A 15,715-nucleotide genomic window follows, 5' to 3' on the forward strand; every position below is an offset into this window, starting at 1 on the left:
TTAAGTCAGGTGAGTCAGTAAGGAAAAACATTCTACAGGCTCAGAAGACACTGTTGAAATAAGAGTTAAATACTAATGAGGTACTTGGATGCTCACTGAGCTCTTTTATAAATTCTATAAATGTCATATTTTAAATCAATATTGAATAAGTAAAGAAACAGTTTAGAAAGCCACAGATGCTATCTTTTTATTATCCCCTTAAATTCGTAAATCTTAACATCATTTCTATGTAGAATCAGCTAAAAGAGTCTGGACTTTCATTACGTTTATGAGTTAGAAAGTGAAGTGTTTTTCTTTATTTCCAGGATTAAAAAACTCATCAAATCCTCCATCTCCAGGTAACCTATTTGTTGCCTCAAAACATTAGCAGAAATGTTCTTTTAAAAATATAGTGAATGTAATTTACTACTGTAGTAGAAAATATATTTTTGAGGAAATAAAAAAAGTTTAGTTTTGCAATGTACTTCATTAAGAAATGATGCTAGAGTTAATTAGCCTTAAAACTGGTTCCCAAGAGTTTGCTTTTTTAATATACTATACTTTTTTTGTCATTTTAGAGATATGGCCAGGGAGGCTGGTTTTCAGAGACAGGACTCAAGAAGATAGAGAGGGCAGGCTTAGTCCATGGCACGCTGGTGAATGAGGCAGCGCATGTGGAGTTTTGTTCAGCCCAGGTCTACCTCAGTGCAGGCAGACGATAATAAAGATCTATGGTGAGCAGGCATATGCTGAGGTAAAGTGGCGAGTAACAGAGGTAGTCAGAATGAGGAGGGAACATTGCATAGACTGAGAGTGCACTATGATCCCTCGGATCTGGCACAGCTACGGAGTGAGGTAGTTCAGCACTCTGGATAGCTCTGAGTTGATTATCCTCCAAGCCAAAACTGGAGGCTAGAAGCTCCTGCTTCTTAAAGATGGTTCAAACACGTTGGGCAAGTTTAGTCTCTAGAGATAGCATAGTATAGTGAAAACAGTACCAGACAGGACCAGAAACAGCTATTAACTACCAATTTCCACTCTATAGTTTCATATAAATTACTTAAATTATTTGAGTTTGTTTTTTAAACTGAGGAATGGAAGCACTTCAGGACTACTTATCAGGAGTGCTGTGAAAATTAAATGGCATGATAGTTGCGAGGAGCTATCATGATCATTTGTTTTTATATAGATATGGAGCACCTACCATGTGCCAAACACAATTCTAAGTACTGGAGATACAGCATCAAAAAGGAGAGAAGTTCATGCTCTTTTGTTTTTAACAATTTAGTGTAGATACCAATGAAATGATTGCCAAAACTACTGTAATAGCAGATGGACATGAATGATATGGAGATGCTCTCATACTGATTCTTGTTGGTCTAAAGCTTGGATTTTATTGGACCACAGTGGGGAAATACAACATGGACCCAAGTAAAGTGGGAGGTCAGATAAGAAACATCATATGAAGCTAGAATTCTCAAAGCACAACACCAGGGTAAACTAGGTAAAAATAAATCCACTCTAAACATGGAGATGCAGAAGATAAGTGCCCTATTTCATGCTTGGCTCCAGATAAGGTGAGATAAATAAGAAATAAAATATTTACCCTGAGAAGTCTCAGCCATAAGACCACACATATGTAAGTTTTAGAAGAAAACATTATTACATGTATTTTATACAGGACTCCAAGTTGAGTTTTTAAAGTGGTCTTGAGGGTTAGCTGCACTAGATAATCAGCAAAAGACAAAAATTTGTGAAGTTACCAAATAAGGAATAAATGAACCCGAAAACCCAGTGGATAGCTACAGACTGTGTCAGAGCACCACTACCCTACCCTTGCACAGCTGATTCTGCACGGAGGGTGGAGGTTGGTGATTGGTTGTCAGTGGACAGCCAATCCTTGCAGCTGACTGGCCTGGGTAAATCTCTCCCATTGATCTGCAAACAGCAACCAAGGTTTAACTATAATAGGAGGGTCTGCTCAGGTCACATGAAAGGTGCACCTTGAGTACCCAGCTTGGGTGATAGAGGAGACTGTGCCATTGGACCCTACAGGACACCTAACACATTAGGCCACATTACTAAGACATAGAGTCAAAGCAGCTTTACCTAATACACAGAAACAAATGTAGGGATGTTGCCCAAAAGAGTAAAGAAACATGGCCCAAATGAAAGAACAGATGAAAACTCAAGAAAAAGAACTAAACAAAATAGAGATGAGCAATCTAATAGAGATGCAGAGTTCAAAACACCAATTATAAGGATGACCAAGGAACTTAGTGAGGACCTGAACAGCATAAAAAAGATCTACTCAGAAATGAAGGATACACTAACTGAAATAAAGAACCATTTACGGGGAAACAACAGTAGAGTGGATGAAGCTAAGAATCAAATCAATGGTTTAGAACATGAAGAGGCAAAAAAAAAAAAAAAAAGACAATCAGAACAAGAAGAAAAAAGAATCCACCCCAAAATGGGGATTGTGTAAGTAGTCTCTGGGATAACTTCAAGCATTCCAACATTTTCATCATATGGGGTGCTATAAAGAGAAGAGATAGAGCAAGAAATTGGAAATCTATTTGAAAAAAGTAATGAAAGAAAACTTCCCATCCCTGACTTGTATGGCTCAGTGGATTGAGCACTGGCCTATGAACCACAGGGTTGCTGGTTCAATTCCCAGTCAGGACATATGCCTGGGTTGCAGGCCAGGTCCCCAGTAGGGGATATGTGAGAGGCTACCGTGCATTAATGTTTCTCTGCCTCTTTCTTTCTCCTTTCCCCTCTATCTAAAAATAAAATCCTAAAATGAAAAAGGAAGAAAACTTCCCTAATTTGGTGAAGGAAATAGATATGTAAGTCCAGGGAGCACAGATAGTTAAAAGAAAATAGATGCAAAGAGGCCCACTCCAAGACACATCATAATTAAAATACCAAAGGTTAAAGATAAAGAGAGAATTTTAAAAGCAGCCAGAGAAAAGCAGTTAGTTACCTACAAGGGAGTTCTCATAAGACTTTCAGCTGATTTCTCAAAAGGAATGCAGGCTAGAAGGGACTGGCAAGAAGTACTCAAAGTCATGAAAAGTAGGGACCTTCAGACAAGATTGCTCTACCCAGTAAATCCATTATTTAGAATCTAAGGGAAGATAAAGAGCTTCTCAGACAAGAAAAAAATAAAGAAGTTCATCATCACCAAATCATTATTTTATGAAATGTTAAAAGGACTTTAAGAAAAAGAAGATCAAAATTATGAACTAAAAATGACAGTAAATATGTATTTATTAACAATTAAATTTAAAAAACAAACTGAACAAGAAGAACAGAGACAGAGCCATGGATACAGAGAGTGTTTTTATAGTTCCAGATAGGAAGGGGATCTGGGGAAATGGATTAAGAGCTGAGGGGTTTAAGAAGTATAAATTGGTAGTTACAGAATAGCCATGGGGATGTAAACAGTATAGGGAATTTCCTACAGTATAGGAAATGGAGTAGCCAAAGAACTTATACACATGGTCCATGGACATGAACAACGGTGTGGGGAATTGCTTGGGGGAGTTTGGGGTACTTGGTGGAGGGGTGCAAAGGGGAAAAATTGGGACAACTATAATAGCATAATCAACAAAATATAATTAAAAAATGGAAGGAGCAAAAATATCTTTCACATGTTTATTTTCAACAGTTATGGTAATGAAATATTTACAGATACATTTGAGGAAAATGAGAATGATCTAGAAGGAAGGTGTGAAATGTAAGTATGCATGTAATTATCAATGGAATACTAAATATGGGAAAAACTAAATAAATAATAGCTGTATAAAAGAAAACAATACCTAAAATGTGGGATTAAAAATTATGATTAAAGTAGGTACAGAAACATGTAATTCAGGAAGGAATGATTTGAAACTAAAATGCTCTTAAGATCTCTCTTTTGTTTGGGAATAAAACAAATGTGCTAAATGTTGAATGTGTTAAATAATGTGTTAAACTTTCCAGGATACCTTCTAAAGTATAAAAAAATAGAGTGCATATTCAAATAATATAAAGGAATACAAACAAAAAAGGATAGGGTGAGAAAAAGCATGACACATAATAAAATAATATAGTAACAATGAATTCAAATTATTTTAGCAATCACAATGAATGTAACAATCAATAACACAAAAAGTGTCACTGAGATTATAAAATCTAACTAAAAGATATTAAAGACCACCCAAATAAGTGCCAAAATGTACTATGTTCACTCAAAAAGAGACTCAATATCACAAAGATGTTAGGTCTTGTTATATTGATCTATAGTTTTAAAATATCTGTAGTCAAGATTGGACTTCCGGCCAACATGGAGGCATAGGTAGATACATTTTACTTTCTCGCACAACCAAAAGAAGGACAACAACAAATTTAAAAACAAAACAAACAAACAAACAAAAAACCTAGAACTGCCAGAAAATCAAACTGTATGGAAGTCTGTCAACCAAGGAGTTAAAGAAGAAAATTCACCTAGACTTAGAGGAGAGACAGAAGTAGACAGCCAAGGCAGAGAGGACACAAAGAAAGGCAGAGGCAGTGGCTGGAGGACTTGGTGAGCAGGGAGGTGGCTGGCAGTCCCCCATTTGTCTGTGGATAAACCGGGAAGAACAACTGGGGAGCGAGACGGACTGCTCAACCCAGGGTTCCAGTGCAGGGAAAAGAAAGCCTCAAACCTCTGGTTGTAAAAACATGTGGGGGTTGCAGTGGTGGGAGAAACTCCCAGCCTCACAGGAAAGTTCACTGGAGAGACCTACAGGGTCCTAGAATGTACACAAACTCACCCACCTGGGAATCGGCATCAGAAGGGCCAAATTTTCTTGAGAGTGTGGTGGGGGAAGTGACTGAAAGCAAGCTGGTAGCCAGCATTGTTTCCTCTCTGACCCTTTCTCCACATACACATTGAAGAGGGTTGCCTGCTCCCTGAATACCTATAGTTTTGCCCCTTACAACATAACAGGTGCACCGAGATGAAGAAATATGGCCCAAATGAAAGAGGAGATCAAAGCTCCAAAAACAGAAATAAGTAATAGAGATAGCTAACCTACCAGATGGAGAGTTCCAAACACTGGTAATCAGGATGCTCACAGAAATGGTTGAGTATGGTTACAAAATAGAGGAAACAGTGAAGGCTACGCAAAGTGAATCCCCCCTCTCTCATCAATGAAAGAAAACATATCCTTGGGTGAGGAATAAAAAAAAACAGAGCAAAATAACAACAACCACAAAAAACTAATGAGAGAAGCAAGGTGGAAGAAGTTTAAAGTGCCATGAACACAGTGTTGAAACTGTTGATTGTGGTGAACTCATAAGGAAATGAATTTGAGATGAAGGAGGATTTGAGAGAAAAAACATTTAAGGAGCGCAAGGGAAGTTTCTGTCCATGAAAGCACACAGGGGAGGCGGTCTTAAAAAGGGGAGTTTCTGACTTTAGTGATAAGGATACAACGCTACTGGTTTTACTTGATAAACATCCTGCTCCTCAACCCAAATGGACCTGATCTTCTCATGACTGTCTTCTTTCTTTAAATTCCTTTTAGGAACATCAGTTTCATGGTGTTATTATCTTACACATTTGTTGCATTCCAGAAAAACTATGTGTAAATTAAAGTTTTATAACATATTCGACTTTTGTAAGTTGAAGTGCACTGGGCAAAGTTTCTATTTAAAGGATCCCTTTGATGGGCCCTTTTGTAATGTGAAAAATTAGTTCCAATCTCTGCATCTCTGTTTTTCTTCTCCTGGACAGCTAACTAGGTCATAGCAATCTATTCTTAGAGTCCAGCCCCACACAAACGCTAATTGGTTTTCACATCTGAAAGGTTGTGTATCACTTTGTCATTTCTAAATTTACAGGACTTAATCCATGTACAAGATGGGAGATTTCAGACCTTGTGGGAGGAGCAAGTAGCACATGCTTAGTTTTCCAAATATATTCAGAGACACAAAATATTTTAAAGAAGCAGAACTTAAAGCATGCCTTCCTCAATCTCAGATTTCCCCAGTTTGTGGTTTCAGTAGGAATTAGTGAATGCCTATTACTTGCGGAAGAAATATCTGACACAATGTCCCACTTTGACATTTACTTTATGAAATAAAATACTTATTAAAAACTAATATACAAGCAATAGATAACCCCCAAACCCCCAAACCCCTTCAAATCAAGCATTACAAAATGATAAGCTGTAAACCTCATAATCAAAGTTGGAAAGTAGAAATGTACTATTTTAAAGACATTTGTTGAAGGCTCTGAGGCCCATAATTGGGAACATTTATTAGCCAAAACTCTAGGCCAAATTGTGTACTCATTTTTTAAAAGCATGATGCCAGGCTAAAAATTAAACCTTGTGTGCTTTTACTAAATAGTGTGGATGCTTCTTAGCTCAGAGGTTACTGGTACATTGCAAGGGCTTTGGGGAGGAACCACACAGGTAATCAGCCTTCACAATATTCTCCTTTGGTCACAGCTGCTGCCTCACCTATGTTCTCATTTTCTTTTTCTATTTACTCTATCAGTTGCATTCCCTTCCCACAGAGTGACTGGCAGGTTCACAGTGTAGCATTCTTTTCTAGCATGCATCTCATACTTGGATGTGTATTGGAATCACTTGGGAAGTTTAAAAGATCCCAGTGCCTGGGTGTCACCCCCGTGGATTCTGGTTTAATTGGTCTTGGGCATTGGTACTTGTAAAAGCTCCCCAGAGGATTCTAATGTGTAGACAAAGCTGAGAGCTACTGTCTTCCAGGTGGTAAAGTCATGGCCTTGTTGGAGTTAGTCCATCAGTTCCTGCATCCTCAGGCTCTTAGACTTTAAGAACCTATTGATCTCTGGTCTCAGTTGCTCTGTCTTTCACATACACAAGCTGAAAAAGGCTTGGGAGGAGTAGCTGCTTCTCTGACCCACTTCCAGAAGAAACTGGAAGAAGTGCAGCAGACACATGTATAAATACTGGTGAGATAGATCAAGCTTCTGAAAAGTGCCACCTCCTGTGTCAGAGAAATTCTGAAGGCATAGGAGAGTCCTGGGTGAGAATTCCCACTCTGCCTCCACAAACTTTGGAGAGTTGCTCACCCTTCCTGAGCCTCAGTTTCTCCACCTATAGGCATGCTTAGCCCTGGCTAGTGTGGCTTAGTGGATTGAGTGCTGGCCTGTGAACCAAAGGGCCACTGGTCTGATTCCCAGTCACGGCACATGTCTGGGTTGCAGAACAAGCCCTCAATAGGGGGCACAAGAGAGGCAACCACACGTTGTTTCTCTCCTTCTCCCTCCCTTCCACTCTCTAAAAATAAATAAATAAAATTAAAAACCTGGAATACTTACTCCCTAAGGATTACTTAGTTGACAATTCAAAGTGTTTAAAATAATGTCCAGAATACAGTAGGTGCTCAGTAGTGATAGCTACTTAAATGGAACAAATGGAGAAAATAATTAAAGTTTGTTCACTGATTATGGTACAAAGTAATAATAATTATAATGTATGAAGCCATTTTATCCAGTTCTTTGTGAAACTTACATTTATTACATATTGACTTTATGCCGATTGCACTGCTAGATACTAGAAAGATAGTCATGGATTAAACAGATATTCCTTTCTTGGTGAATCTTACACTTTAGGTAAATGCTTTACCTATTCTGGAATTAATTTCCAGAGTCTAAAGACTGCTGAGCTTGCTAGAAGGATGGTACAACTAGTGAACTGACCTTCAATTCATCCTTACAGCAAACACTGGGTGTATTAGGCTGTTAAGGGAAATGTAAATCAAGTAGATAAACACTTTAACATTAGAGTTTCATAACAGTCATGAAGAAACAGAAGGATATAAAATACCTTATGAGGCTAACAAACACTGCGTCTCAAAAAACCTAATGGGTTTTCCCCACCCCTTTCAAGCAGTTTTGTGAGGAGCAGTATATCTCTGGGTTCCTGAAGGCCGGAGAAGCTATGTTCCCTCCACCCCCGACTCACCTAACTGAGAGAGCCACTGTGCCCCCACGCTGTATTGCTGTCTATGTATTGTAAGTTGTGTGATTTACCTACACTATAGATGCTCCTATTCTTTGATGTGGTCCGTTGGCATCTTTCAATCAATCACTGACTCCTGTGACAATACTGCCTCTCCCAATAACAATCCTAAGAGCTGATAGGTAACTTGCCCAAGGTCAATGAGCTGGTAAATGGCAAGGCCAAGACTGAACCTGAGATCTGTCTGACTCCACAGCTCATCCTCTTAACCTTTGCCTCAAGCAGACAGGTGACGGTGCTTTGAAAATAGCAAAACCTGACTGTTCAGAGAATTAATTTTAAAGCCACAAGCAAAAAGTAAGAAGATCAGATGGAACTAGAAGACATTATTGTGACCGAAGCTAATCTAATCTTGGCTTGTGAGCCCCTTATGAAATTATGTGAGAGACAGGAATCCAATAAAGAATTGTGTCCAGTTTGCCTGGCTATCAATCACATTTGCTGGTACTTAATTTTATGACATTCCTAGATTAAAGGCTTCATGATTCAGATTCTTGTCTTTTCAAAACTGTAGCTGCAAATCTTCTGTTAGACCAGGAATATAATAACTATGGCTAAGAAGGCAACATTAGCAGTTTCTAGATGGTGTCAGATCCTTGCTAACTCCAGATAATCTTTATCCACATTAAAGATAAAGGGTTTTACTCTGATGATGGCGTACGTGAGTGCACATGGGTAACAATGGCTCATGGATAAATACACTACAGTGCATGTGGAAGGACAGAGATTTTTCGACCAGTCTTTTCTGATTTTTCATGGGTTGTCACGCACACTTTCTAGGGTCTCTATTGGCCTCGCAGTGATTGCCTTTTTTGCTCCCCATCCAGAACAGGAGTCTCTGGCTGCCAAGTTTATATTCATGAAATATGACCCTACCTCCACATCAACCACCTTTGCTCAGACCAGAGGAAGCCATTTGATCCCCAAAACAAACAAACAAACAAACAAAAAACAAAAGCCAATCACATTCTCTCTTGTGGCAGACTGCATTTATACTTTGTGTATCTATGCCCTTTGCCATGTGACTTTGTAGTTCTTCCCACTAGAGGTTGAGTATAAGGAATTTTCTCTCTGTGCTGATGTCGGACTCAGGGATGAGACTTGCCAATGGAATGTCATAGGATGCACACTGAACAACGGTGTAAATGTGCATGTGAGGTTGGGCTTGTCCTCTTGGGTTTCTCGTGTTTGCCCATGAGAAGAACATGCCTCAGGTATGTGTTTTAGTCAAAAGAGGAGGAGAGGAACACAAGGCAGACCTGGATACAACCTTTAGCTCACATGCAAGCCCACCTAAAACCACCCACAGGCACATGAGAAAGAAATAAGTCATTATGCTCAGATATCCTTGAGTTTTGGCATGGGTTTTACATAGAGGTATTATGGTAGTAGATGACTAATATATGTCTTTTTGAAACTGCAATTAAACAGAGAGGCCAAGAGCTGTCTGTGGCAAACAGGTGTGTAAACGTCAGAGCTCGCTGCAGGAGAATGCTGAACTATATTTTCTCTTTTTTGACTTGCCCATTTGTTCAAAAATTTTTGGCATTTTTTTCATTTAAGTGAAGCACATAACAAAATCCCTCATTTTAAAGTGAACAATTCAGTGGTATTCAGTACATTTACACTGTTTTGCACCCACCACTTCTGTCTAATTTCAAAATACTGTCATCACCCCCAAATAAAAGCCCGTACTTACTAAGCAGTTACTCCTAATCCCTCCCTTCTCCTTAGCCCCTTGTGACCACCAATCTGACTTGTTTTTATGGATTTGTCTGTTGCTATGGACCAAGTTGTGTCCCTCTCCCATGAAATTCATATGCTGAATCTCAACACCATGTGTGATTCCACTGGACATAGTACCTTTAGGGAAATGACTAAGGTTAAATGAAATCAGAAGAGTAAAGTCCTGATCTGATAGAACCGGTGACCTTATAAAAGATGAAAAGAGGCCAGTGCTCTTTCTGCCATGTGAGCAGGGGACCATCTGTAAGTCCCACCAGAGCTCAGCCATGCTGTCGATCATGATGGTGCCAAACTCCACAGTGAGGAGATATGTTTTTATCCTTTAAGTCATCTAGTATTCAGTATTATAGGAGACCATTCTGCTTGGTGTGGGCCAAGCTCCCACTCGGAGATACACAACACCCACACCCACTGATGGGTTCTTCTGTGGAGAATCAGGCCTGCATTGTACCTAGACCTCTATGAGACTTCCTTTTGCTAAAACTCCCTCACCCTGAATTGAGGCAGAAAGTGCTTACTGTAACTTCCTAAAATCCATGCTAAACCTTCCAAGGGTGAGTGTAACCAGTTCAACCACGTTTCCGTTTGCATTTGCAAATACCCCTCTTCTGTGGTCTGATTAGTGACACTGGCTCCTTTGCTTTCTGTAAATGGTAACCACCTAAAGTGAACCTCTGCATGGTAAATGAGTACCACCATGTAATGTGCCCAGAAAAGCAATAAAAGTTTGTCAAGGCGAGGGCCAAGGCTTTTCTCCTCTTGAGAGAGAAGTCGTGCCATACCTTTTCCTCCACAGGACTTGGTAGTCCATGTGAATTTGTCGTTTCTCATCCACAATGTTGAGGACCCCACAAGCCAAGTTTCTGCATCACAGTATTTTGTTGTATCAGCCCAAACCTACTAAAACACCTTTTCTGGATATTCATGTAAATATGGTCATACAATATGTGACACCTTTTATTTAGCATGTTATTAGAGTTCACCCATGTTGTAGCATGTACTAACACACCATTCCTTTATATAGCTGAATAATACCCTATTATGTGGATACCCCATTTTGTTTATGTATTTATCTGGTGAAGGATGTTTGTGTTGTTTCCGTCGTTTCGGCTACTGTGACTAGTGCTGCTATACATTTTTAATACAAGTATTGTTTGAGTACCTGTTTTCAATTCTTTGAGGTATATACCTAGCAGTAGAATTGCTGGGTCATATAGTAATTCCAGAATGCTGACCTTTGGGTACTCAGATCTGCAAAACTGTTTCTTAGTTTCTGCATACAGGAATTCGTCCTTTGATTCTGTAAGATAACCTTAGAATACTTTCAATAGTTTTCCTTTGTGGCTATAGCTAGACGATTCTTGCTTAAGCTACAGTTAGTTTCTGTTACTAGAAACTTAGAGAACCTAAACTAATAGGTAATAAAATGTCTAATTTGGGTCATAATATTATTTTAAAAATGGGCTCCAACACTCCTATTTCAGGGCTTGCCACAAGGCTGGTAAATGGCCCATTGGCACTTAATCAAATTGGGTGACTGTCTTGATGAGACTCTGGAATCTGCCTGTGAGACTGTTGCTTAGCTTATTGCCCTTACCTTTGGGACCAGGCAGCATAAGACCTTGCATTTAGAGCATATTCCAATTCAAAACGACTCCTCAAAACTGCCACATGGCTCCGGCCAGGTCCTCCTCTGCTCACCAGGCAGTCGGAAGAAGAGGAAGGTGAGAGAGACCCGCTGCTGTTACTCGATGCAGGAGACATCAGCTAAGGAAAATAGAGGCATTCTACATCATTTAAAGAATCCAGGGGGCTCAAAATCTTAGACTGGAATATGACTTTATTTAAACTTTCTATCCTAGGATTTCTCATATTTTTTTAAAATAAATTCTTTTTTTAAGATTTTATTTATTTATTTATCTTTAGAGGGGAAGGAGAGAGGGAGAGAAACATCAATGTATGGTTGCCTTTTGTGCATCCCCTGCTAGGAGTTGGCCTGCAGAGAACTGGACTGCAACCCAGGCATGTGCCCTGAATGGGAATCAAACCAAGATCCTCTGGTTCGCAGGCCCGCGATCAATCCACTGAGCTATACCAGCCAGGGCCGGATTTCTCATATTTTAATGTCTATTCCTCTCAGCTTGCTGCTGCTTTTTCTTTTGGCCTCTGATGGCAACATCTGGCTGCTTAATTTACTTTTTTGATCTAGTTCTATGTTGAGAGCTGGTCCATTAAATTTATGCTCATTCTTCAGTAAACAGATTCATGAAACAAATATTTAGAAGGTTTTTATTTAATGGTTAAAAGATTTTCTACATTTTTCAGTATGATGCTGATTCATGGCAGTTTCTTTAACTTGTAGGTTAAAATTATTCATTTTATGTGAAATTATTCCCTTTATATAAAATGGATTTACACACTTTTCCATGTGTGTATTTCATTTATTCATGTACAAATGCAACACATTCATTTTTTTATAAAATGAAGAATACTTTAATGTCTGGCAAGCATGAGGTCTAAATAGAGTTGCTGTGAAAGACTTCTAAAAAATAGTTACAAATGGTTAACTATAGCTAGAAAAATAGTTACAAATAGTTAACCACAGCTAGAAAATAGAAAAGTATGAGAAAAAATTGAGAAAGGAGAATTAAAAATAGAAGAGTAGTTTTCTTGAGTTTTTGACAACCTTTCTGTTTATACATTCTACCTAACCTGACTGAGAGCATTAGCGCTTTTGACATTATGACTTCATAAGACATGTAGACAGTCGCCTTTGGTTTTCAAAGAATAATATATGTAAATTCTAGGCTCTCCATAGTAGCCAAGACATTTCTAAGTAAAGCTCCGAGAATAATGTAATGTCAGTGTCGAAATGAACCTTTAGACTCTTCAATGATTGAATCTCTTCTGTGCATCGTTTTTACGTCAGCAAGAGCAGTGATGAGGAACTCACTGCCTCCAGATCCATTTATTTATCTTAGGACAGATCTAACCACTATAAATCTCCTTCTCAAAATAAACCAAATCTATTATTGCACTTGATTTCCATCTGTTGGCCCATCAAAGGCATGGCCAATTGTTTTGCCATATGATAGTTCTTCAGATATTTAAACATATCTGTTGGACTCATTCAAATTTTCTTTTCTCTGTGACCAGCATCCCTCCTTTCTTCAACTGGTTTTCAAATATGTGATTTCCAATCCAATCACCATTTTGATCTCTCTGTTCTAAATGTAGTGTCCCAGTGTTAATTATGCCTATAAAAGAATGCAACTGGCCCTGGCTGGTGTGGATCAGTGGAGTGAGTGCTGGACCGTGAAGCAAAGGGTTACTGGTTTGATTCCCAGTCAGGGCATGTGCTTGGGTTGCAGGCCAGGTCCCCAGTAGGGGGCATGCAAGAGGCAACCACACGCCGATGTTTCTCTCCCTCTTTTTTCCCTCCCTTAGCTCTCTCTAAAAATAAATAAAATCTTTAAACAAATAAAAATATATAACTATGTATTATTTTGTTTGGTTATCTCAGAACAGCAAGAGTTGATCACAGCCTACAGAGCAAGGCAGCTACTTCATAATCTAACTCATAAAGAACTTCTCCAGTTTCATGCATGATGCTCCTAAACAATATATTCACCATGTGATACTTTTACTATTCCTTTGTGTGTGATGTTATATTTATTCTCATTAGATCTGCTCTATGGTTTTGTCTTCCCAGATATTGTAGACTCTCAGTTTCAACTATTTACTGTCTCTTTCAACTTCCTTATATCTGTAGGTGTGATAAGCTGTGCCTCCTTGACCTTGGTCTAAACCACTGACTAAAAAGTTTAGGAGTAGAGAGGATGGAGCCTTATGGAACTCCACAAATCAAGTTCCTTAAAGCTGATCCTGGTCTACTAATTAGTGTAACCCAGTCCAGTAAATTCTCTTTGCATACTTTCCATAGTTATTGATCTTTTCCACTAGAGGAGACTGTGTTAAGAGGCTTGGGCAATGTAACAAGACAAGCTAGTTTAGCAGCTTTTACCACTGTCCTTGTTTCTGAAAGCTACTCTATGATCTAACTGGATACATCCCCAGGCTTGGGGCAACCTTATGCTGTCAAACATAATGCTTCAAAGTATAAGAGCACTTGGAACTCAAGTCTTAAAAGCAAGTCTCAACATCCAAGGCCTCTGGAAGGTGGTCTTGTTCGTGGAATGCCTGAAGCCCCACCAAACATACTGCTTCTTCCCATGGTGTGTTTCAGAACTGAAGAGAAGAAAAAGGAAGCTTTATGTCCAAAGACTGAAGTTTCCTTCTCATAAAAGGCTTCTCTTTTAGAAGAAGTAGATAGTAAGGAGACACAGTCATCACTACAAATCACTGCAGGCCGCAGATCATTGCAGACTTGCAACCCTTTTCCAACAGACTGGGTTCCAGGTACTTAGGTGAGTTTCTTTTTTTGAAGAGAACTTTATTTGACTAGTTCCTTCCACTCTAAGGTTTAGTTATACAGTCTCAGGTTGATGCTGTTTTCCCCCATTTTATGCCCCTTCTCTAATATGCACATGTATATGTCAGCCTATATGTGTGATGTTCATCCCTCTCCTACAGCACTCATTTGCATTTGGGAATATATTATTGTTCTTGAGTTATTGCTCATGTTTTAGCTTCCTCGCCTATTTTAAAATGCTATCTCCTTACCAGGTGTATAGAAAATTGAGGCAATTATAGAGAAAATTAAAGCAAACAGCTCCTTGATATTAAGGGAAGAAAATTCCATTAACTTGATTACCAACATATATCACTTTTTGCAACATACGTGTGGTATAAAAGCAATCCTCCCAATTAATTTATGCACAAATTATAGTGATAATTTTTCCTTTTCTCATTGAGCATAAGTGAACAATGGCTTAATATTTTAGTTTACATTTCACTGTACATGGGGACGTGTATGTACAAAAATTGATTTAAATAATTACCTTGTAACATATTTGTTGTATTTTCAAATTTATACAGGTTGATTTTTTAAGCTGGGTGTGCCTGTGCCCATTTGCCTGCTTGGTTATTTTTGAAAGGGCCTCCAGTTCAGTCTGCATTTTCCTTCACCCTCATCAATGCAGTCCGTTTTGCTCCATCCTAGGAGCTTAATTAACAGGGTAACACGTGAATGGAATTCTGGACCACACTCGCACTCTTTCCATAAGCACTATCTAACCTGCACTCTCAACTTCCTTGGATGACAGTCTAGGCTTGTACAGTGAACACACTTCAGAAGCAAAATTTCTCACCTCGATGTTGCAAAGGCAGTCTTCTAACTTGGCAACAACTTCTGAAAATTCAGGTCTTCCCTGGAGAGAAAGAAAGGACTTGTTTCCCAAAAGAATATGAGAAAGGCAATTCTCTTGGGATTTTAAAATTGGGTATTTGCATTTGTAAAGAAAGATTAACAACATGTATATTTTTATTTAAAATACACTTGTATTGAAGTGTTCATTGAATGTTCATTTGCTGTTCAGGGAGGGATGGTGTCTCCCTCTGATAAGAGTTTTAAGTCGGAATTTGCAACTCCATTTCGATAATAAAATAGTAAAAAATTGTTAATTAGTTTTGCATGTTTTTAAATGGCAGGTTTTCCTCTTCAAAATGAAGGAATAAAGTAAATACTAAAAGCTATTAACTACTTCCATGCCTTACACTGTACAATGTGTCTGTAGAAAAAGAACTGCTAAGGCTAATTTTGTAATTAGCTTCACTTTTGAAAATGCTGTCTCAGATGCAAAGCTAGAACCAACAGACTTCTTGACCATGTCCTATTTTATGAGTTTAAGATAAGCATTTTATCTTCAAAATTTTTCGTTAAAGACCTTGTCTATTATAAACCCCTGTGTCTGATGAGTTTGGTTAAACAAACATTTATAATCTGATTATATTTCACACTTTGTTCTAGTTGCTAGGAATATAAA

At 38.6% G+C, this 15,715-nt stretch overlaps 1 protein-coding gene across 1 annotated transcript in view; it reads right to left on the bottom strand.

The window, feature by feature from the left end:
* TNNI3K (TNNI3 interacting kinase) overlaps positions 1–15,715 on the bottom strand; it is a 283,730-nt gene that overhangs the window by 38,323 nt on the left and 229,692 nt on the right. Inside the window, exons 22-23 of the mRNA XM_037042376.1 lie at positions 15,041–15,100; positions 11,368–11,537 (exon numbers count right to left, since the gene is read on the bottom strand). Of these exons, the coding sequence (XP_036898271.1) occupies positions 11,368–11,537; positions 15,041–15,100 (230 nt within the window). The remainder of the gene's footprint in view (positions 1–11,367; positions 11,538–15,040; positions 15,101–15,715) is intronic.

Source organism: Sturnira hondurensis, unplaced genomic scaffold (assembly GCF_014824575.4).
Source record: "Sturnira hondurensis isolate 20B ecotype Veracruz unplaced genomic scaffold, ASM1482457v3 Scaffold0000648, whole genome shotgun sequence".
Taxonomy (NCBI): domain Eukaryota; kingdom Metazoa; phylum Chordata; class Mammalia; order Chiroptera; family Phyllostomidae; genus Sturnira; species Sturnira hondurensis.